This window comes from Phycodurus eques, chromosome 9 (genome assembly GCF_024500275.1).
Source record: "Phycodurus eques isolate BA_2022a chromosome 9, UOR_Pequ_1.1, whole genome shotgun sequence".
NCBI classification, from domain to species: Eukaryota; Metazoa; Chordata; class Actinopteri; order Syngnathiformes; family Syngnathidae; genus Phycodurus; species Phycodurus eques.
The window spans coordinates 18289507-18311381 of NC_084533.1; the positions used below are offsets into that span (position 1 = coordinate 18289507).

Below are 21875 nucleotides of genomic sequence, written 5' to 3' on the forward strand. Positions count from 1 at the left end.
TTTTACTATTCAGACTTGTGAGATTTTTATTTGGTGGTGTGCTGTGTGTGGTGTGCCTTTTCTCAATAAATGTTGGGAAACACTGCATTAAGGGATGCTAAATGTAAGTGAGATGGGTTCACCTTCTGGCCAGCTTGGAGACAGCTGTATTTTTACATTTTTATTCTTATTGTTTAGATTTTCTGCTCCAATGGACAGAAGAATCAACAAATTAATTATAAAATGTTCAAATGCCAGGTTTTCATGCTATCAAAAAATTAGTCAAAAATAATTTCAAAACCCTTCTGACCATTATGTTACCAAAAAGCTGTAACTGAAAATTTGCACACCATCTTATAGGGATGTGACTATCTTCAGAAACAACCACTCGCAGCGCGCACACCTACCCGAAGGTTTTATTCTAACACTCATTGGTATTTGGCAATAATTCCTTCCATCTTAACTAAGGCCCAGTTCTAGCTGAAGAAAAATCACCTCAGAGCATGATGCTGCCACCTGGCATAGTGTTCTTTTGGTGATCTATGTGTGTGTGCCCTTGTGTGTGTGCATGCAAGTGATTGACAGCCTTCTGTCGCTACAGTCTCTGATAGGGTGTTCCTGTCTTGGTGGGACAAGTTTTAAAATATCCATCCATCCATCCATTTTATGAGCAGCTTCTCCTCACTAGGGTCACGGGCGTGCTGGAGCCTATCCCAGCTATCATCGGGCAGGAGGCGGGGTACACCCTGAACTGGTTGCCAGCCAATCGCAGGGCACATACAAACAAACAACCATTCACACTCACATTCACACCTACGGGCAATTTAGAGTTGTCAATTAACCTACCATGCATGCTTTTGGGATGTGGGATGAAACCGGAGTACCCGGAGAAAACCCAAGCAGGCACGGGGAGAACATGCAAACTCCACACAGGCGGGACCGGGGATTGAAACCTGTTCCTCAGAACTGTGAGGCAGACGCTCTAACCAGTCGCCCACTGTTCCGCCAGTTTTAAAATAATAATTAAAATTAAAGTAGAGGCATTGGTTGGAGCCAGAGAGGTATCATTTTTCAAAAGATCATTTTAAGAATATTTATTTATATAGTTTTGTCATATATATATATATATATATATATATATATATATATCAGAAAAATACCAGTTTAGCAATGTCAGGCTGTTAATTTGTTGGCAAATATAAGCGACCGTTTGGCTCATAAAGGTGGAAATATGAGTCTAACAGTGACTCACCAGCCATAAACTTCATCACACGTCACTGGACTGCCACGTGCAAAAATTACCATCATCCAAGGCAATGTAAAAAGGAATAAAAACAGAATGAAAAGCACAGCTGGCAGATGTCATGCACGCTCTTGGCCAACAGAGAGCATTAAAGAACATATTTGGCTCAGCGGATCCAAGCGAGTAGTGGGAGTAAACAGAGGTTCCCTCGGTTTTTTCCCCCCCATTTTCCCTTCCCTCTCACTCTAGAGGAGGGATGGAGCTGGAAAGCTGAAGACTGCAGCTGGAGCCTGCGGAGTTCCGGCAAACTTCAGAATCTAACCTCCTGTCCCACTCTGAAGTCCCTTTAACGACCCTCTCGTCAGAGGTCTGTCGCCCTGCAGATCCTTGGGACCCAACATCCAGCACAGCATGAAACTCTGTGTTGTCCTTTGCCTTGCACTGTTTTGGGTGGAGCTCCAACATGGTAAGTCTGTTGCAACATTTCACATATTGATGCATGTTAGATTGATTGAACAATAAAATTTGTCCATGAGTGTCAATGATTGTTTGCCTGTAATCAGGTGTGTCAAACAAATTTTTGACACGGGCCAAATTGTAGTTGTGGTTTCCTCCAGGGGGCGTTGACTGCGAAACCATAAAATGTATTGTCGCTTCATTAAATTGTTAAATATACAGAACAAATTGATGGATAACTAGATTTGAAATCAGAAGTCAAGGAAAATAGTTCATTTAAGTTCAACTCCTGTTCAATTTATTATATAAAAAAGGGCTTGGTAATAAAAGGATACTTGCGATATCTCAACATTCTTAAAAGTGAACACAATTTGCAAAAAGAAAAAAAGCAATTTTGGTACTTTTTTTCATAGAAACATGGCGTAGACACACATGATTAGCTTAAGTGGGCCACATGAAATTTGCACCCTTGCCGTTTCAGTTTGACACCTGCAGTCAATATGTAACCTCGGCTCTCGCCGAGTCACCTCGGCCACAGCACTAATGAGGACTAGCTGAAATCCTGAAAAACAAGCAGATTATTGGTTTAGGGGCACCTTTGCACATGCAGTTTTCTCAATTTGTAGTTTCCTTGGACAGCAGATGTTTTTGATAAACCTACTTTTACTGTGCACCTTTATGGGCAGCTGTTCTTCACTCTTTATCGAAGAATAAAACACAGCACGTTCCCACCAAAATAAAGACTGTTTTCGTAGGTTTATTTCAGTGTTCACTGAGACTAAAATGTACAGCATTGACAGAGAAAGTGAAGCTGGTCACATGTGCACATGTGACACAAGAAAGGATTTCAAACATCCTGCTTAGATGTTAACACAGCTGCTGGAAACACAAAAAGCCCCTGAGAGCAGCAGCTTGGACAACAGCGTGACCCTATTTGGTCTCCCTGTGTAAATGACAATACAGTAACAGAAAATTGCCATCTTAAAGGAGACATATTATGCATTGTTTTCCACAATTCCAAGGTTCCCGGGTGTCTTCATAAAATCTATGACAGTCTATGTTCAAAACACTCAAAGGATATAAAACATGGTGGCACTTGAATCCACTTGTTACATTCTGGTTTAAACTGTTTTTGGGTGCTAAAAATTTATCAGGTTTTTGTGACACTATAGGAGACTTCTGGAGACGCTGTCCAGAGCAGGAGATGCATCCAGACTACAAAAGAATGTCACTTACCGCTGGCTAATTAAACCATATACTGTTACTGTTCGTGTTACAGTACTGTTACTGTACTCTTGTCACTGTTACGTAACGGTGAGGCGGAAGTGCAGACATATTTTTATAAATAGGTGGATAAAAAAAGATTGACTTGGTTGAGAAATGTCACACTTGATGGATGAACAAGCTCTCCAGAGATTAAAAGAGACATTTTCCATAATATTTCCCCTTTAAGTCACCTATCCACTACCTCACTTTTCAAGGCTCCTGCCAGCAAGCCAAGAGAAGAAAGGATTCAGGGGAGAACCGCATCAGACCAGGAGGAAAACGGGGGAAGATGCGTCACCCCAAACTAAAGGAAGGCGGTGGGAGAGGCCACAGCCTGCTGACACAGGTGCTGGAAAAGGGCCGTTTCCTGCGTTTGGGCCAGAGCACGATTCTGGCCCCCGGGGATAACATAGAGCTGCGCTGCAAAGGCAGCAACATCGGGTGGTCTTACCCCTCCTACCTGGACACCTTCAACGACTCTCGGCTCAGGTGATCAGCGGACTTAGTGTCTTATTAGTGAGGACAAAGAATGTATTAGTACATACTAGTACATGGACCTTAAGATGGATATCAAGGATATGGAATAAATGCTCAAACTTTCTTTTCCACCTTCAGCATCATACAGAGCGACAAGTACAGTCAGCTCATCCTGACGTCGCCCTCAGCTGCCGACACCGGACAGTACAGCTGCTGGATGATCGTCTGTGATGGTCGTGAGTGCCAAAAGGACCACGAACATGTGTATGCCTCTCACATCTATTTTGCAGGTGAATGAACATACAGCTTCTCTCGTCATAATTTTATCAAATCACTTTGAAACTTCCTTTTCTCAACCATTCTGCTTCAAATAAGGCATGTTATGTTGTTATGTTGTTATGTGGCGACTGGTTAGAGCATCAGCCTCACAGTTCTGAGGACCCGGGTTCAATTCCCGGTCCCGCCTGTGTGGAGTTTGCATGTTCTCCCCGTGCCTGCGTGGGTTTTCTCCGGGCACTCCGGTTTCCTCCCACATCCCAAAAACATGCATTAATTGGAGACTCTAAATTGCCCGTAGGTGTGAATGTGAATGGTTGTTTGTTTGTATGTGCCCTGCGATTGGCTGCCAACCAGTCCTGTGTGTTCCCTGTCTCTCACCCAAAAGCAGCTGAGATAGGCTCACCCACGACCCTAATGAGAACAACCCCCCCCACTCACAAAATGCATAGATAGAAGACCACAATGCTGAGAAAAACCCAACTCATACTTCATGCAGAAATAATCTGAGTGGGTTTTCTTTTTAGCATCTTTTTAAAGTAACAGATTAAGATAAAAAAAAGTCTTAAAAAGTCAGATGGTTAAACACTTCACATTCACTCCTAAAAGATTCAATCGATGGCCCAAGAAAAAGTGCTATCGTGCTCCTGTAAACTTATCACTGACTGCTAACTGGTGATGTGTGGAATGATTGCCATGTAGAACAACAAATGTATGTGTAAAGACTGGGTGAAGGAACCAACCAATCAGTGATGCTGCCTTCAATGATGGGCACAGTTCAGCCAAACAACTGCATCTATTTTGTACAATTACATCATTCCTCAAACAATGGTGCCTACGGAAAGCTTTTGAGCAATTATTCGATATCAATCTTTTTAAGGTCCATGTACTAGTACGCTTTTTGTTCTCACTAGTAAGCAATTCAGCACACTAGTAGAGCAACCAGGGTGCACTAGTAAAAAGACTGTATTTTACTAGTAATCATAATAACAATCAGAATCATCTTTACTTGTCAAGTATGTCAAAAACACACAATGAATTTGTAGTTGGAACCGCTCTAGTACGACAACAGACAGTCAATTGACTGAATACTTTTGAGACATAAAAACACAGTCACTGAGCAATAAAAGGTTACCAGTAATGTGGTAATGCCGATAAATATTATCGGATATATATATTTTTTTGATAATTGTCCAAATGATACAGAGTTCTCTAGCAATTTAGAGCAGTTTGAAATTACTAACAGAATAGTGTGGTGCAGTGACCACTGTACAAATGGCGCAGAGACTTCAATAAATTTCTGAAGTTCAAAGCGACTAGTAGTGTGATAATCTGGAACATTGTCAATTGTGCAAATGGTGCAGATACTTCTCAACCACATGAGTGCCCAGTATTGGTCAACAACAGATATGTAAATAGTGCAGGTTGGCGAGATTATGTGAATAATCCCCAGAACTGTGAGGCAGATGTGCTAACCAGTCATCCAACGTGCCTACTTCCATACATCTCTCCATCTCTTACAGACAAGGACAATCTCTTTGTCCCGTCGGACATTCACTTCCAGATTGTATACCTGCGCCCAGACAAGCCGGCCGTGGTGCCATGTCGCGTGACCACTCCGCAGGCCACCGTGTCACTGCACAGAGAAGTACCGCCTGAGGAGATCCCTGCCAATGAGACCTTGGTGAACTATGACCCCGCCAAGGGTTTTGTCCTGCAGAAGCCCGGCCACGAGTATCAGGGGGTGTTCTACTGCAAGGCCATGGCCAAAGGAACACCACAGATCTCCAATAAATACCAGCTGCTCTATGTAGAGGGTATAGCTGCCTTTACTTATATTTGCTAACTGTCTGCTTATGGGTTCAAACTGCTAACTAAGGCGAGGCCATCTGGACCTGACCATTCTTGCATCCTTTCTAATGTCAACAGTCCCCAGTAGTCCACCATTCGTGAGCCTGCAGGCTTCTTCTGAGCTGGTCAGCGGAGGCGACAACATCAACGTGACCTGCAGTGTGATAGGGGAGCCGGACGCCGACGTAAGCTTCACCTGGTCTTATCCCGGGCAGGTGAGAGGAACGCCAGGCTTGAAACAACAAATTAAACAGTCAATTCACTTTAAGGGATATTCATGCTGGTTCACTGAAGAGCATCATTGTGCGATCTGTGAAATGTAATCTGTAAATCATAGTCCAATCAATGAAAAATGTTCAGCCCCCGAGGTTTTTCCTTCCACAATAGGGAATGAATTTAATAATAGAGCATGCTAAAACACAAGATCCTAATTGCAACATTAGCTGTCTCGACATATTTACTTACAACAAGAATGTAAAGTTGAAATAATTTATTAATGTATTTGTAAAAGTAACATTTTTGTTACCATGCATCCTTCCATCCATTTTCTGAGCCGCTTCTCCTCACTAGGGTCGCGGGCGTGTTGGAGCCTATCCGAGCTATCATCGGGCAGGAGGCGGGGTACACCCTGAACTGGTTGCCAGCCAATCACAGGGCACATACAAACAAACAACCATTCGCACTCACATTCACACCTACGGGCAATTTAGAGTCTCCAATTCATGCATGTTTTTGGGATGTGGGAGGAAACCGGAGTGCCCGGAGAAAACCCACGCAGGCACGGGGAAAACATGCAAACTCCACACAAGCGGGGCAGGGGATTGAACCCCGGTCCTCAGAACTGTGAGGCTGACGCTCTAACCAGTCGTTCAGGGTGTACCCCGCTTCCTGCCCGATGACAGCTGAGATAGGCTCCAGCACCCCCGCGACCCTAGTGAGGAGAAGCGGCTCAGAAAATGGATGGATGGATGTTAGGAAATATGAAACTAGTCATCAGAGTTAGTAGTAGTAATGCATCTCAACTGTGATCTTTGTATGTCAAGGAGGAGTTACGTTTAGTCTGGGTTGTTAGGGGAAATTAAGGCGAGTCTTTGCAAATGCAAAGGCAAATGACAGAGGTCTCGTTATTGCTTGGGAATTGCTACTTTTACAGCTTACAAAGCAACAACATAGCAAGTCAAATGCAGTTCGTGTGAATAGACGTCCGTCCTGGGTGACGGTTATGGCATGTTTGATGGGACGCAAGTGGGGCGAGAGTCACGGGGCAGCGGCGTGTGTTTAAAGACCTTAAAAAAGTGCTGTAAATGCTATAAAAACATGCCTAGGGTACAATTTATCAATTTATTTCTATATGGCAGATTTCACTTATTGCAAGGGTCGTCTGGAACACAACTTCAGCAATGGATGGATGATTATTGTCGTGTGCTGCCTTATGAACTCCATATTATATTGATATATAACTTAGCTATCTATTTCTGGGAATGATTTGTTGTTTGTTTAAGGGCCAGCGTCCTGTTCACATCCAAACTTCATGGAGGCTGGTCAATCGAGGACGTGGTCAAACGACACGTATCACACAAAGCGTTCTCAGTGTGGAAGACATGGAGACCATTGACTTCGGAAAGTATATCTGCAAAGCCAAGAACCAGCATGGCGAGACGCTTGTGATGACCAGTGTCATGTCCAAATAGCCTCTGTTATGCTTATGTTGCTTTATTGAAAACACACTCGATAAAGGTAAACCATTGCGTTTTTTTTTTTTTTTTTTTAAGAATCACTATTAAAACATTACAAAGCTGAAGGATTGAGTACATTGTGAGTCCAATTTACAAGACAACAAAGCTCTCCAACTTATCCAACACCACTGTGCACTTTGCTGCGCTTCTTCATGCTAAAGCATGACACTGGACGAGAGCATCATTAATAGCTTTGCTGTGGCTTTGTAGCCTGACGAGCAGAAGAATCTGGTAGAAAACTTTTTCCAGACTGAAATGCTAATGTGTTCCACATGTGGAATGTGTTACACATGCCCAGAATGTGCTTTATTTTAATGCTTGCCCCCCCAACCATTTTCTCAACAGTAACTTTCTGCATAAAGTTCATGATACCTTACCAAATGGCATGTTTTGTTTAAAAAAATAAATTAAAAAAACAATGGAAATAGAAACAAGTGACCTACTTTAACAAACTGCAATATATTGTCAAATGAAGATCAAGCAGTTTTTTCATATTTATTTTTTTGTAGTAAATACCCATCTCACAAAAAGTTAACGCTCTTCAACTTGTACGTGACATTTCAGGATGAACCTACAATGCACTACAGGTGAACTTAATTTGAATTTCTCAACTTTTGAATGCACATCAGACTGTTCAATGTTGCACAACTTGCTGTTATCTAACAAGGACCTGAAAAGATTTTTCAATTAGTTTTTTTATTTTCAATTATGTCCACTTCTAAGCCTCTGTTAACTCATCCAGTCTCCGTTGCAAGCATGCGAGACGAAACTCAGGCCAATTCTGCGAGCTTCCTGTTCGTTCAAATGTTCGTCGTTGTCTTGATCTCATGATGTTAAAATGTGAACAGCAATGACAATTACAATTCCGACTGAACAGAAAATGTATTTGCAATTGATGGACACAAAACCTGTTATCAATTTTGCCATTCAGCTCCTTGCTTGAGAACAGCAAGTTGTGTAAAAAGTACTGAAGCATTGAACAGTTGGTCATGCACAAACTAAAGTTTATTAGTAAAATTAAGTTCATGTTGAAGTACATTTTAGGTTCATGCAAACATTTCACACAAAAGCTAACTTTGTCAGTTGTACTGTATATTTAAAAAAAATAATGTGATTCATATAGCATGTTTAAAACAAATGTTCTATTGCGCATTTCAAACAATGCCAAAACACCAATAAGATTTCCACACAAATTCTATATAGGAGACATTTCCAAGACAATGTGCTGAAGCAAAACCTCCTCCTGGCCAGCAACCCAACTTTAAAGCTGCGTTAGGACTCCTTGAGCGAGACGTAGGTGGAACTGACACACAAAACACACTGTAAGAATTTTTATTGGTCCTGTGGCTACCTGGACCTACCACAGCATCAAGCTGTTGGCTTTAATGGTACAGAGATGATTGAGGGTCACACCTTCACATTCTTGTGACTTAAGGTGCAGGAATCCACAGCCCGTATCCGGAATCTGGCAGGACTGTATCCCAACGTGTGCATAAATGTACATGCAGAGGTTCAAAAAGACAAACATCCAGTGGCTACAAGTAGGACAAAATGTTTCATGACATACGAGTCCTAAGATTCCTTTGCCCCACCCACGCACCTCCCTTCCTTCTAGCTAGCCAAACAACAACATGGCCTTGCTTCCTAAGTGCTTGTGTGCATAATTTTTAGTTTGTGTGTCTGTCTAGATCATGTCAGCGTTCATCATGAAAAAATGACCCCACCCCCACAGGCTGATTTGTTGCGCCACCAATAGGTCACCAGGTTGACCTTTAAGAGGGCCAACTTCAATGAGTCTGTCTGCTTCTGGGAAGCAGGGAACCGTCGTTATCTGTGTGAGAGCGGGAGAACAGAGCAGGCGCCGGAGCAGCTGGACGACTGGAAGCTGAAGGAGTGAGAAGGAGATGTAGAGGTGTTGGGGGACACCTTCTGGGGGCTGCTCGGGTCACTGTTTTGGAGTTTCCAGAGCAGCTCTTCATTCTCCCTCGACAAACGCTTGTTCACCTTGGACTCCTTCTGGAGGGATTCCTGTAGCACGGCCTGCTCTGCAGACAGTTTCCTGTGAGCCACAAATGCATCAAATTAAGACAACTGCCAAGTTGTCATTTTGCCATAAGCACCTACCACACACTTCTGATGACAATCAGAAGTGTGTGGTAGTTTCTCATGCATTATACTGTAATTTAGCAAGTGGAAGAAATTCAAGTGTAGCAATTCTACCTGGTAGGGATTCAAGTTTATTGAATGATTCCCAAATGACTCAAAATTGAAGTAGTAGTTTAAAATCTTGAGTAATGCTAAAAACTAAATGACATTGTGATCAAAAGCCTCTGCAGTGCTGTATGGCTGACAATATTTCTTAGAGTATACAGTAACGGCCATAATCCAAATCACACGACAGTATTTATATAGGAACATGTTCTTAAACCACCAAATGTACCCGATACCTGAAAACTGCTTAGAACATAATAATAATAAAACATTTTATTATTAAGGTGCCTTTCAAGCCACTCAAGGTCACCCAACGGGACAATTAAAACAGTTAAAGTACAATCAGATATACAGTGAATAAACATAGAATTATATACAGTTTGCAGCAGACCAAAAGTTGCAGCACAATAAAAGCGGGAACAACAATCAGAGCGAATAGAGCTGTTTAAAAAGGAGGGTTTTCAAGTGAGTTTTAAAATTGGATATTGGGTCCATGTTCCTGCTTTCTGACCAAATATTTGACATTAAAATACACTTTTTACTTATGTACGATATATATTTTAAAAATACTTTCGGAAGGAGAAGAAAAAAAATTGTGTAATATGGCATAAAAGAGGCGGGGGTCTGCAATGTTGAGTTTTGTCATCGGACAGGTAATACAAGTGGTTAGATAATTAAATGCAAATAAATGACCTTCTATAAGTAAGGAGACACCACTGTGGGTCACTTACCGAGAGAGAGTGGCATATTTCTCCATGCGTGCCTTGAGGTCCTCATTTTCCTGCTGGACCTTTTTAAGGCCCTCATCTAACTTTACATTTTTCTCAAGCTGGCGGCAAAAAGAAGTGATCAATGCTACATTTGAGACTATGACAGCTTTCATTCTTGACGATATGCAGTCCCTCGTCAATGCACTAACTCTTACCAGTTCGTCAATTTTGATAATCTTCTCCTGCTGTTGGTGAAGTTGTTTGTTTTTGATATCCAACACCACTTTCAGGCTTTCCAGCTCTTGCTCCAGATACAAAGTGTGCGAGTCCTTCTACAGGGAAAGAAAAAGATATTTCGGGACGCCTTAGGAAAATTTAAATAAGGTTCTCAGAAAACCAGAAGCAGCAACACTCCAGTGACATTCATTCAATCATACTATAAATAATACGGTAATAAGAAAAATCAAGTGACTGGGTTTGAAATCAATACTTATGAGGAACGGTAGATTCACTGTACCACTGCACTCAGGAGAGATTAAAAATGTGAAAGGGCAGTGTTTTTAGTTATTGGGCCCATTGAAGGGAAATAAATAAAAAAATATAGTTTGGTTTGCGATTCCCCCACCTGCAAAACAACGTCAAGATACAGAGACCAGTACCTGACTTTCTGCCAGCTCGCTCCGTTTGTTTTCCTCTGCTGTTAGCTTCTCCATCAGGTCAGCATTTTCCTGAGTCAGCACTTGAATCCGTGCCTGCAGAAAAAAAGGCAGACTTTCTTTAATCCATGACATGGTGACAGGTTATTCGTGTTAGGAGACAAAACTGTCCAACTCACAGAGAGTGCCGCTTGTGCATCCTTCAAACTTGCATTCAAAGACTCCATCTGCAGTGTATGGCTTTTCCTGAGCTCTGAAGAAGTTATGGGATTATTTGTATTTAAAACAAATTTCAGAGCATGATTCAGTTCCACTGCTTCAATCAATAATTGGGAAAGTTGTATATTTTGAGTCAAAGTGTATATAATTGAAACTAAATCCGGTATATAAACTACTTCCACATTCAACAAACCAGGTAAAAACACTTCCTTCTCGCTCAAGTGAATGGGGACTGTTTCAAAGCTCCCGTAGGAACTTTAAATAGCGACTATGACTTTTTTTTTTTAAATAAAGAAGATGTCACCATAGAGCCACCAAAGATGACAACAGACTGTGTTTGGGCTTTGTTCATGTATGATACCTTATGTGTATAAATAAATTATGTACATGTATTTAACTTTTGTCCTGGCACCAGCCATAAAGAAAACAAAAATTTAGCAAGTTCGGCATCAAACAATCATGTAATCAATCCAAGTTATGATCGGTAGTATAGCATACACAGGAAGTCAGTCATCGTGTTCCATGGTGGTCACGTGACTTTCCAGTATTGCGATTAAGCGGTAGAAAGCCCACTATGCATAACATCATGAGAGACTTCGGGTCAATGTACATATTAAAGCATTAACTTCACAAATTTGCTTTGTTTTTTCTTTGGATTTCAGTTAGCCTTAAATTATACAGTGGCTAACTTCGTTTTACACCTGATTTTAAATGAGAAGCGTTGTTTCTAAAGATAATGTATGAGTAGTGTTACTTCAGGGTCATTTAGTTTAACTCTGCTATTTAGTTTAACTATTGTTTTCATACTGGTATGAGAAAAAGCTAAATTGACGATTAAAACATTTTTATTTTCCAAAAACGAACAAATCAGACATTGAGCAGCATCATGGATCGATCTCAGAGGTTCCACTGCACTTGCTTTGTTCAAGAGGCACAATACCAAAAGGCAATGAGTGTCAAATGAAATGCAGCTTTTCAAAGGATGTAATGTTTCCACTCACTCACCTTCCAGTGACTGCTCATGTTGTTGCTTAACACATTGCAGCTGTTCTACTTGGCAGTGCTCTAACTCCAGCTTTGTGGCGTCATGACTGACTTCAAGATGCTCCATCTTTTAGAGAAATATGGGAACCATTTCCATTTCTAGCAAATCCCTGAGAATTACTGAGTTGATGTGCATTTACTATTTATAATAAAATTGTTTACATATATACTGTACGAGCGCGCTAAAGGCTAAAGACTCAATGGGTGCAGGGCGGGGGGGGGGGGCCCAAACCTGCTTCTGGAGCAGAGCTTTGACCTTGTCTGCCTCTTCCTGGTAGCTAAGGTGGCCCTTGTCACACTCAGCCTGGTAGAAGACTTGCAGTCTCTGCTCCATCTCTTCCAGCTCCTTCTGGTGCTGTTCATGCAGTCTGCCCATTGCACACTCCAAGGCATCCTGCAAGTCCTGCTTTTCCTTTTCCAGCTGTTCAGATGAACTGACTGAGCACACTGCAAAATGTAAAGTGCAATTAGTACACCTGCTCATAATATCCATGATGCTGGGTGAGGTTAGCTGTAAAAATTAGTGCCAGCTTTCATGAGAAAAGGTGCAATAAATGGTCCCTTAGAGAACCTGTTTTTGATTATACAAATTAAACACAGTAATTGTTCTTCAGTGTAATGGATACTTTCATGGGCAGTGCTGCCCACACTTGACTACAAGTTATTTATGACCACAAGTTACACATTTTCACATTGTGAAAACTGGACCATGGGTAAAAGATTTCAGATGAGGCCCTTTTACATTGTAATAGTTGGTCTTTTGAACATTGTGTAAGCAGAAGCTTTTGCTCTGCTTCCCTCTGCTACTCTGTCTCAACTGGTTGTAATCAACAAGCTGCTCAACATTAGTTGATGGTGACAAAATCCATAATGCATCTGCTGTCTACAATGACCAAGATGGACCCACATAATGCAAATTATGTCTGAGAGTCTCATAGTTGCAACTGTACGTTAAGACTTGGGGCGACAGAAGAATAAAACGTGAGTACGGGGGTGTGAGAGTGGAATAACTGCGGCAAATCCAGGAGCCAATACTGGGACCAGCTATCAGGCTCCAGCACTTAGGGGGCAGGAAACTCTATTCCGGAACCATGCGCAACTGTGATCTGGTCATATGAGCCTTTCCAGTCCAACTGAAACAAACACCATTTAGCTCATATTGTGACTGTAGGTCTATTTTATGCCATAACTAAATTTAGATGCTCTGGCCCACAGTCCGACACCGGGTTGGTCTTTTGGGAGCAACAGATACAGTAGACACAATATGTGTGATAATTAGGGATTTGTGGCGCAGAGTGTCGTTGTGCTGGCTGAAGACGTCAATGAATTGTATTAGGAGGAATGTGAAGCCTGCAGAGGAAAGTGAACAAAAACACTTTCAAACATTTGTTGCTATCGTACATTTAACAAGGTCAACTTGAGGTCAGGGTAGCTGATGGACCATTCAACTAAAGAATGTGTCAGAACAGTGCTCAGTATTTAATAGCAGTCATGTGTAAGTGACCCAAACCATTGTTCCACTTCAATACTCATTGTGCTTCACTTGTATTGCTCTTTTCTACCTTCAAGGTACTCAAAGAGCTATTAGTCTGTCACCTCATTCACCCAGTAACTCAATGATTAATGGAACATATAGTCACGATGGGGCGAGCTTATTTAAAGACTGATGATGAAGCCCCTCAACAACCTTAACATACAAAGTTCTTATAACATGGTATCACTTCAAAATAGTTCCTTAAAAGCAATTTCTTCCTTGTAGCCAAGGCTTTGGCGCCATCTTGTGATGGCGCCAAAGCCATCAGAAAGTGCACAAAAGGTTTTTCAGTGAAGAGCTGAATAGGTTTGGTGGGTTGGGAGGAATTCTCATATTCATGAATAGCTAATCGTAAATAGGCGGACGTTCACTGGAGAAAATAGGTAGCTGGACGGTCTTCTGCCAGTTAACACTGTTATTGTTCAAATGTCTGATGATATTATTGATTCAATTATAATTGTTTAGGAAGTCTACTTTATGCTTTGTCTGCACAGAGGGCATATGTTCTGCTCAAAATTTAAAATGACATTCAAGCATGCTGCTAAAAAAAAGTAAAATAAAAGCTGAGAGGCTGACTGCTTTTAAGATGCAATTGTGGCCTTATTGCCCAACATTGATGGTCTGACAATTATGAAACACGTGCAATAAGTGTGTACAACCACCGACTGCATGGCCAGGGTCAACTTACCCAGCTCTCCTCGGAGGTTGACCAACTCCTGAGACAGTTCTCTGCACTGCTCTGTGGCTTCATCACGCTGGACAGAAGTTAAAACAGTGCAAACGCATTGATACAAATTTTTATAAGAATCAAAGCAACTGAGTATTATCAGACACAAAGACTGGATAGTCACAATCTCTAAATTAAGATGAAAGACAATGATGCAACAGATTATTGAAATTTGAAAACAGCCGGTCATTCAAATGTTTAATGAATGCCGTTATCATGCCAGGATATTATCAAATACAAATACGTGACTGCAAAATAACCACAGTTTCTGACTAAAGTCAACATCAGGAATATGGGGAAGCTATTAAAAGTAAAACTTGATATTCCACTTGTGTTCAATGTTACCTAATGATTATTGCTGGCACAGATGCTTTACGTCTGCCCTTCTGACAGAGTGGGGGAAGCAGCACTTGCTGCAATACTCTGCCAAGGCTTCAAGTTGATGCATAACTGTTTACTACCCCAACTGCTCTTCTACTGTGCTGATCCCTAGATATCATACTTTACATGTGACATCATGGATGGTCATGCATGTAAAAGTGAAATACAAGATCAAAGATAAGCTAAGCGTCACTTTCCAACATGTAAAACATAAAAGCCTTTCATCTGCTACTTACATCAGGACCAACAAATAAAGCCTCAAAGTACGTTACCTGCTTTGAAGCACAGGGAGCATTAAGGCACACTCTGCTGCCTGAACAGCCCATGATATATCAGCCTTGGATTCCTGGGTACCCCTGCCCCCCACCGGGGTTCGGACACACTGAGTAAACCAGGACAAACGGCAGTCCAGGTGGGTGCACCACCTCTACTTACATCCTGCTGGATTATAGGCAGGAGCTAACAGACTGCAAAGTGCAATGCTGTATTAAAAAAAAAAAAAAAAAAAAAACACAGAAAGGGGGCAGGCTTCCAAAGGAAGAACAGGCTCCTCCCTCCTGAGGTGAGGTCACTTTAAGACAGCACATGCAAGCAGTCGGAATGAAGCAATCAGATCATTTGTAGAGATGATGGAGCAGACCTTAAGATGGGAAGTGACCTTCCCAGGGCGGGGACAAGGGGGAGAGACTTCATTACGAATCCCCATTCTCATCCAAAGAAGCATTGAATCATCCACTAAACCTCTGCACCAGTCCCTCTGTGGAACTCATGCTCACAATTCCACTGTTACACACTCTTTTCCTACAGTGACAGATCATATGTCTAATTTCACTTTTCAGGAATGCATTATTAGGAATCCTACTCTTCTAGGCCGGCCGGACACACCCCACAGCAACATGATTGGCTGGAAGCAGGAAGGGCAGGCTATGGAGACGTAATGAGTAATGAGATAGCCATTCTAAATATATATCACATTTGTACACAATAAAAACAAAGGTTTGTTATGGTTAGGGTTACTCGTTACCCGTTTTTGTGATTTTTGTGTTCTATCCTGTACAGCTTCTTTGAGAACCTTTTAAAAGCTTCTGACAAATAAGATGTATTATTGCTATTATTATTACTATTCAGGGTGGGTTAGGGTTAGTGGGATTCATAATGCCGCCAGACTTTCGTCACATACTTCTTTTCCCATCTGGAAGCAGTAGCGCGTGTTTGACTGGGATTCAGTAGCCAATCATATTGCAGTGACGCACGTCCTGCAGTCAGTAATATTGGAGTGGGGTGTGTCCTGCCTAGAATACAAGTGGGATTCCTAACAACTCAAATCTCAGTCAATAAATGATCTGCCACTTGTAAACCAACCTCAACCAGGCCAAAGAATTAGAAACCAGTTCAACCTTCCCATGGGATGAGAAAATGAGTCTCACTCTCTGTCTAGGCGGAAGGCCTTAGAAAAGTATATACTGCACAAAATTTGCCTGCCTCAAGCTGACTTCCGTGGAGACACTTGTGCTGTATGTGAGCGCTAACAGAGAGTGACAATGGTTTTGGTACGTAGAAGCACCTTGCATCCCCAGGTTTTTAATGAAACAGACAGAAACATCAATTCAGTTTAAAATGGTCAATTTAACAGTTAGTGAAAGACAATTATAAGACCTCTCGTTTTTTATGTTGAACATAACATGCAGTTTCTCTCCTGGTAAAGATTATGCCCCCAGCCAAGGGCAAAGAAAATGTCCCTAGTGTCCATAAAAATGATGCACATCAGGTATACAAGATCACTCAATGTTTTTCCAGTAAATTATTCAGTTACGATGGCTTGAAAATGTTTCAATTGTTGAATTAAAGCAGTTAAGTAGGCTATAGTCAAGTTATTTGCAGATGCCTAGTGGTGTCACAGCCAGTTGTCCACTGCAGTATCACACCACCCAAACAGAAGATAAGAAACAATGTGCAGCACTGGCCAAGTGTTGTGGCTACTACCTCATTTTACCATATCAAGTCAACAGCTGGGGCATTCTAACGCTGTGATGTAAGAGCCATCTATTCTTGGGCCTTTGAATGGCTACTAGTTTTCCACTGTGCACTACTAGCAAATAGTGGCCTAATTAGAAATATCCTACACTGCAAAATATGGAATTTTATATACTTCAACTAATATTTTGCAAATTGAAGCAGTTCAGGAAATGGATGGATGGATGGACCTAATGTTTACTGCGTGCTTTGCACATAGTGCTTTCAAAAGGAGGAGCGTAACACTGAGGGGAATGACACTAGCTTGCATTTACTGATGCAATCAGTTTCACAACCCTGCCAAGCACAAGAGGGAAACTCAAAAGTATTAGCAGGACATCATGTGATCAGTTTCAACAACACTATTGACACATGTGCTTTGATATTTCCAGAGAACTCTTTTTTTGTTGAAGGTCCCCCTTTCATCCCTGTTTTATTCTGTAATTTTGATAATCTTTGATGTCCTTTTATCTGATTTGCATGATAAATTTGGTTGAAAATGTCCAAAATGTCCTTTTTCAACCTAGTCGGTCTTTTCCGCATGGCATTTGAGACTGTCGGATTTCTCATCATTACGTGACATGTAAATTAGTTTTGCTTTTATTGGATCGCTCGTCTTCCCAAACAGCTTGGATCCGATTGGTCCTTACCACTGGGTCTGCTAGATACAGTAATGTCACCCTTCGTTGCTTTCTGAAGATTCGAATCCCTCGCATGAGTTTCATCATGGGAATTAATTATACACTCTGAACGCTTATTCAAATACAGTCTATAAGTATACATATGTTGTGTTTTATAAAAACACCTAGCTACATCTGCAACTTCCAGTGCAACAGTGGTGGCTGAAATAGCGAGGCCTGCACTCATTGTCGCCAGTGATGGTCGTCCGGCCACCCCATTCACATGATGGGCAGCAAAAGACGAGCTCAAAATAGCCCCCTCTCCCATGTCACCCACGTCCAACATCACATCTCAGCCAGGACACGCTGGCAACAATTACACCCGTGAAGTGTAGCTCACAATGACCTTCACACACCGAACGGGCATCGGGACCGTCCCACTCGCGCCACACCGATATGCCACCACGGTCCTCTTCAGTGGCGGCGCGAGAGTGCTCCACAGCACTCCTGCTGCACTGAATATTGAACAAGTAAATAAATAATACATTGTTTTAAAATGAGTTGTCATGGTCTGTGTGATCCTCTAGGAGGCGCCATATCGATGGCTGAGTGTTTCTGCCTTAAATGGGTGATTTAGGACACCCTACTACCGTTTAAGTCATCTGTGGAGGACATCTCACTCTCTTTCTTTCTGATCCTGTCCGTGGCTACCAGACAGCACATTTTATCCTACACCCCACTATTTTGGTCCTGGGTTTAATTGTTTTGTTAACGTTAGAATATGTTTGCCCCTTAAAACACCCACGGATATATCTTCCACTCATCCACTCACTACACAACTGACTAGTAATTACTCACATATGTGAATACTTTAGGTAACATCATACTTTGTTTTTTTGTGTGTAATTCAATAAAATATTCTTTGAGTAAGCCTTACACACGATCTTTCTCCCTTTTTTCTTTGTGGCCTTTGAGCAAAGGTCACAAAGTGTATTTTACAAAATGAATACATTTAAAAAAAAAAAAAAAAAAAAAGTCCAAATCCGTGTTGTGATGTGTTGCACTACTTGTATTGAAGATATTTTCACGCCAATCTGCCCAATGCATCATGGGATGTATTGCATTTCTAGGTTGTTCACCACTCTTCAAAATGTCGAACTGACTATATTATATACATAGTGGATAGGGAGTGATTCCGAACAAAGCCTAGGTCTTGTCTAAAAGTGTCAAGATCATTCATATCAAAATGATGGCTGATGCACATGTTTGAAACCCCGTACTGGCAAGAATTGCTGCTGAAAGCAAGTTTTGCTTTTTCTTCTCACTTGTTTAAACAATCTAATTACCAGTGTTTACATTTGTGATTAATGTAATATTACTTGAATAAAATGTGTTTTTTCCCACCATATTTTGTTTCAAACATTTTTCCATAGAACTTGAAAAATTCATACTGATCATAACACCAACCATCAGTGTTAAAAAAAATAAAACAAGATTTCACTATAAGCAATTATCAAAGCATTCAGAATCAGAATTGTGGCTTTTTGCATTTTTATGAAAAGAAAATTCCTATTAGTTTGGTCCTCTGACAATTCAACATAATTAAGCTCATGCATATTTAAGAAATCCAACTTGATAAAAACTTAACCAGAGATAATGACAGTTAAGACTACTTTCCCAGGGTATAATTTTGTTTTGACAGTAATAAAATAAGATGAGTGAAGTTGAGCTATATTCTGATCTGACAGGCCTGCTCTAACGCACTGTGGCAAGAATAATCCCTGGAGGTACTTGGTTCCTGGAATCCAATCACATGACACTGCTCGACACATCCAAACATAACATGTTTTAATATCCATGTTTAAAAAAACCAAAAAAAAAAAACTGTCGTGTTATCAATGTCTGTATATATAAATTGCTCTTGGCTTGTATTATTGGCTTTTATTATTGTCATGTTAAATTGTATTCCTAGCATTGTAGCAGCAGATAACATTACTTGCTGTGTACTAAAAACTTTAATTTCAGTGTTTTACGACTTAACATTATAACAGTCGCAGTATTAAATCAAAGAAGAGTCTTTTACATTAAATATTCTAGATGGAATGGGTTGTTATTCTCAAAATAATAACATGTATATTTCTGTTTGATTGTACAAAATTTAAAATCCCCAAAAAATAATTATCCTACCTCAGTCAGTGTTTGCTGCAAGATGATAGTAATGGCTTCAAATCTGCAGTTGGATGCTGCAAGGAGTCGCCCAAGATTGTGGATCCTCTGTTTATTTCGATCATCCCGTGGGAGAATGGGTGGCACGACATCTGGAGGTCCAGTATTCTGTTTGGTTTGGGATGTTGACACTTGCTGCCGGCAAGATGTCTTGGGCTTATTTTCGACTGTAAAAGAACATGCGTCAACAGTCGTGACAACGTTCATGATCGTAATCAATCCCCCTTCCATCAGACAACACCACCCTCAACTTGATGCATTCCTAAAAGATGCAGCATGCTCCAACGACAAATTGTGGATTGTTCTACAGCAGACAGATCTGCCCAATAAACTGCACTGCACTGACAATTCCCAGTGCAGCTTTACAGACAGCACTGGCATAAAAACAGAGCCTCTGTATACAATTAGTTTTCCATTTCCTAATGCAATCATAAGCTCTGTGGACCTGGTAACCCAGGGCAACTTGTCTTGCAGTGCAGCCTAGATTTATAAGTTTTATAAATAAATTGTCCACCCAACACACACAGATGTATGACACCAACAAATAAGGGACCTTTGTTTACTAACAACATCAACTACAACCCCAATTCCATTGAAGTTGGGATGTTCTGTTAAACAAATAAAAACAGAATACAATGATTTGCAAATCATGTCCAACCTATATTTAATCGAATACACTACAAAGACACGATATTTAATTTTCAAACTGATGAACTATTGTTTTTAGCAAATAATCATTAACTTAGAATTTTATGGCTGCAACACATTACAAAATAGCTGGGACAGGTGGCAAAAAAGACTGAGAAAGTTGAGGAAGGCTCATCAAACACCTGTTTGGAACATCCCACAGGGGAACAGGTAGGTGCCATGATTGGGTATAAAAGGAGCTTCCCTGAATTGCTCAGTCATTCACAAGCAAAGATGGGGGGAGGTTCACCTCTTTGTGAACAAGTGCGTGAGAAAATAGTTTAAGGACAATCTTCCTCAACCTACAATTGCAAGGAATTTAGGGAGTTCATCATCTACGGTCCATAATATCATCAAAGGGTCAGAGAATGTGGAGAAATCACAGCATGTAAGCGGCAAGCCCGAAAACCAACATTGAATGCCAGTGACCTTCGATCCCTCAGTGGGCACTGCATCAAAAACCGACAATGTGTAAAGGATATCACCACATGGGGTCAGGAACACTTCAGAAAAAACAATGTCAGTAAATACAGTTTGGCGCTACTGCCATAAGCGCAACTTGAAACTCTACTATGCAAAGCAAAAGCCATTGATCAACAACACCCTGAAACGCCGCCGGTTTCTCTGGGCCCGAGCTCATCTAAGATGGACTGATGAAAAGTGGAAAAGTGTTCTGTGGTCCGACGAGTCCACATTTCAAATTGTTTTTGGAAATTGTGGACGTTGTGTCCTCCAGGGCAAAGAGGAAAAGAACCATCCGGACTGTTATGGACGCAAAGTTCAAAAGCCAGCATCTGTGATGGTATGGGGCTGTGTCAGTGCCAATGGCATGGGTAACTTACACATCTGTGAAGGCACCATTAATGCTGGAGGTACATACAGGTTTTGGAGAAACTTATGCTGCCATCCAAGCAACGTCTTTTTCACGGAAGCTTATCAGTTTGAACATCAAATATCTTGTAGTGTATTCAATTAAATATAGGTTGAACATGATTTGCAAATCATTGTATTCTGTTTTTATTTATGTTTAGCACAATGTCCCAACTTCATTGGAATCAGGGTTGTAGAAAATAGAGATGTACCAAACTTGCATTATCAATATAATAAAAAAATATAATTACATTCTGATCTAAGTAGTATAAATAATTTACACCTGTAGAAAACATGTTTTATAATGACATGTTCATGGGGAGGAAACAAGCAGGGTGTTACGTAATGTGGCAATAAGGCTAAGCTAAGACATATCTGGAATACCAGCTTTCATGAGTGGAATTTATTGTACCAACAGTCGGGATACTCAGAGTTGTCACTCCATTCAAATACTGAGTAAACAAGACAGATTAGTACCAATTAGTGATTTAAAAAAAAAAGAATGCTACCACTGTAGCTGAATACATTCTGTGGTGTGCTCTAGACACCTTCAAAACCAAAACAAATATCCATACAGCATGAAGCCAATTAGTACAGTTAATGTGAAAAGAAATCCAGGCACATTTATTCATTGTGGCCTGAGGTTATTGCTCATCCACATAGAGTAAACACAGGGAAAAATTGGGAAGCACT

The 21875-nt window shown here is 41.0% G+C and overlaps 2 protein-coding genes across 8 annotated transcripts in view; one reads left to right on the forward strand and one right to left on the reverse strand.

Annotated features, from left to right (window-relative positions):
* The first annotated feature begins 1374 nt into the window (after positions 1-1374).
* pdgfrl (platelet-derived growth factor receptor-like) lies at positions 1375-7834 on the forward strand. Of its 2 annotated transcripts, none has more exons than XM_061686333.1 (6): positions 1375-1688; positions 3160-3433; positions 3560-3711; positions 5221-5514; positions 5627-5763; positions 7057-7834. In XM_061686333.1, the coding sequence occupies exons 1-6, from the start codon at positions 1634-1636 to the stop codon at positions 7237-7239; spliced, it is 1095 nt and encodes a 364-aa protein (XP_061542317.1). In that variant the 5' UTR covers positions 1375-1633; the 3' UTR covers positions 7240-7834. The 2 variants fall into 2 exon arrangements, with proteins under 2 accessions (XP_061542317.1, XP_061542316.1); XM_061686332.1 differs by having other exon boundaries at positions 1377-1688; positions 7051-7831.
* Positions 7835-8894: 1060 nt separating this feature from the next.
* Positions 8895-21875, reverse strand: part of mtus1a (microtubule associated tumor suppressor 1a) — a 30106-nt gene continuing 17125 nt past the window's right edge. For 4 of the 6 annotated variants that reach the window (XM_061686329.1, XM_061686326.1, XM_061686327.1 and 1 more), the window contains 9 exons: positions 19587-19792; positions 14347-14413; positions 12357-12571; positions 12086-12191; positions 11041-11114; positions 10865-10957; positions 10421-10537; positions 10227-10324; positions 8895-9343 (listed from right to left, as the gene is read on the reverse strand). In XM_061686329.1, coding sequence (XP_061542313.1) covers positions 9112-9343; positions 10227-10324; positions 10421-10537; positions 10865-10957; positions 11041-11114; positions 12086-12191; positions 12357-12571; positions 14347-14413; positions 19587-19792 — 1208 coding nt within the window. In that variant the 3' untranslated portion in view covers positions 8895-9111. Of the gene's footprint in view, positions 9344-10226; positions 10325-10420; positions 10538-10864; positions 10958-11040; positions 11115-12085; positions 12192-12356; positions 12572-14346; positions 14414-15038; positions 15223-19586; positions 19793-21875 lie in introns of those variants that run through there. The other 2 variants (XM_061686331.1, XM_061686330.1) reach the window with 2 other exon arrangements.

What these genes read in the sequence shown, in the direction of transcription:
- pdgfrl (XM_061686332.1), top strand. Translation starts at nt 1,634, where the DNA reads ATGAAACTCTGTGTTGTCCTTTGCCTTGCACTGTTTTGGGTGGAGCTC. An exon ending in TTCAACGACTCTCGGCTCAG is followed by an intron (nt 3,434 to 3,559) that starts GTGATCAGCGGA and finishes TTCCACCTTCAG; the next exon opens with CATCATACAGAGCGACAAGT. An exon ending in CCAGCTGCTCTATGTAGAGG is followed by an intron (nt 5,515 to 5,626) that starts GTATAGCTGCCT and finishes TAATGTCAACAG; the next exon opens with TCCCCAGTAGTCCACCATTC.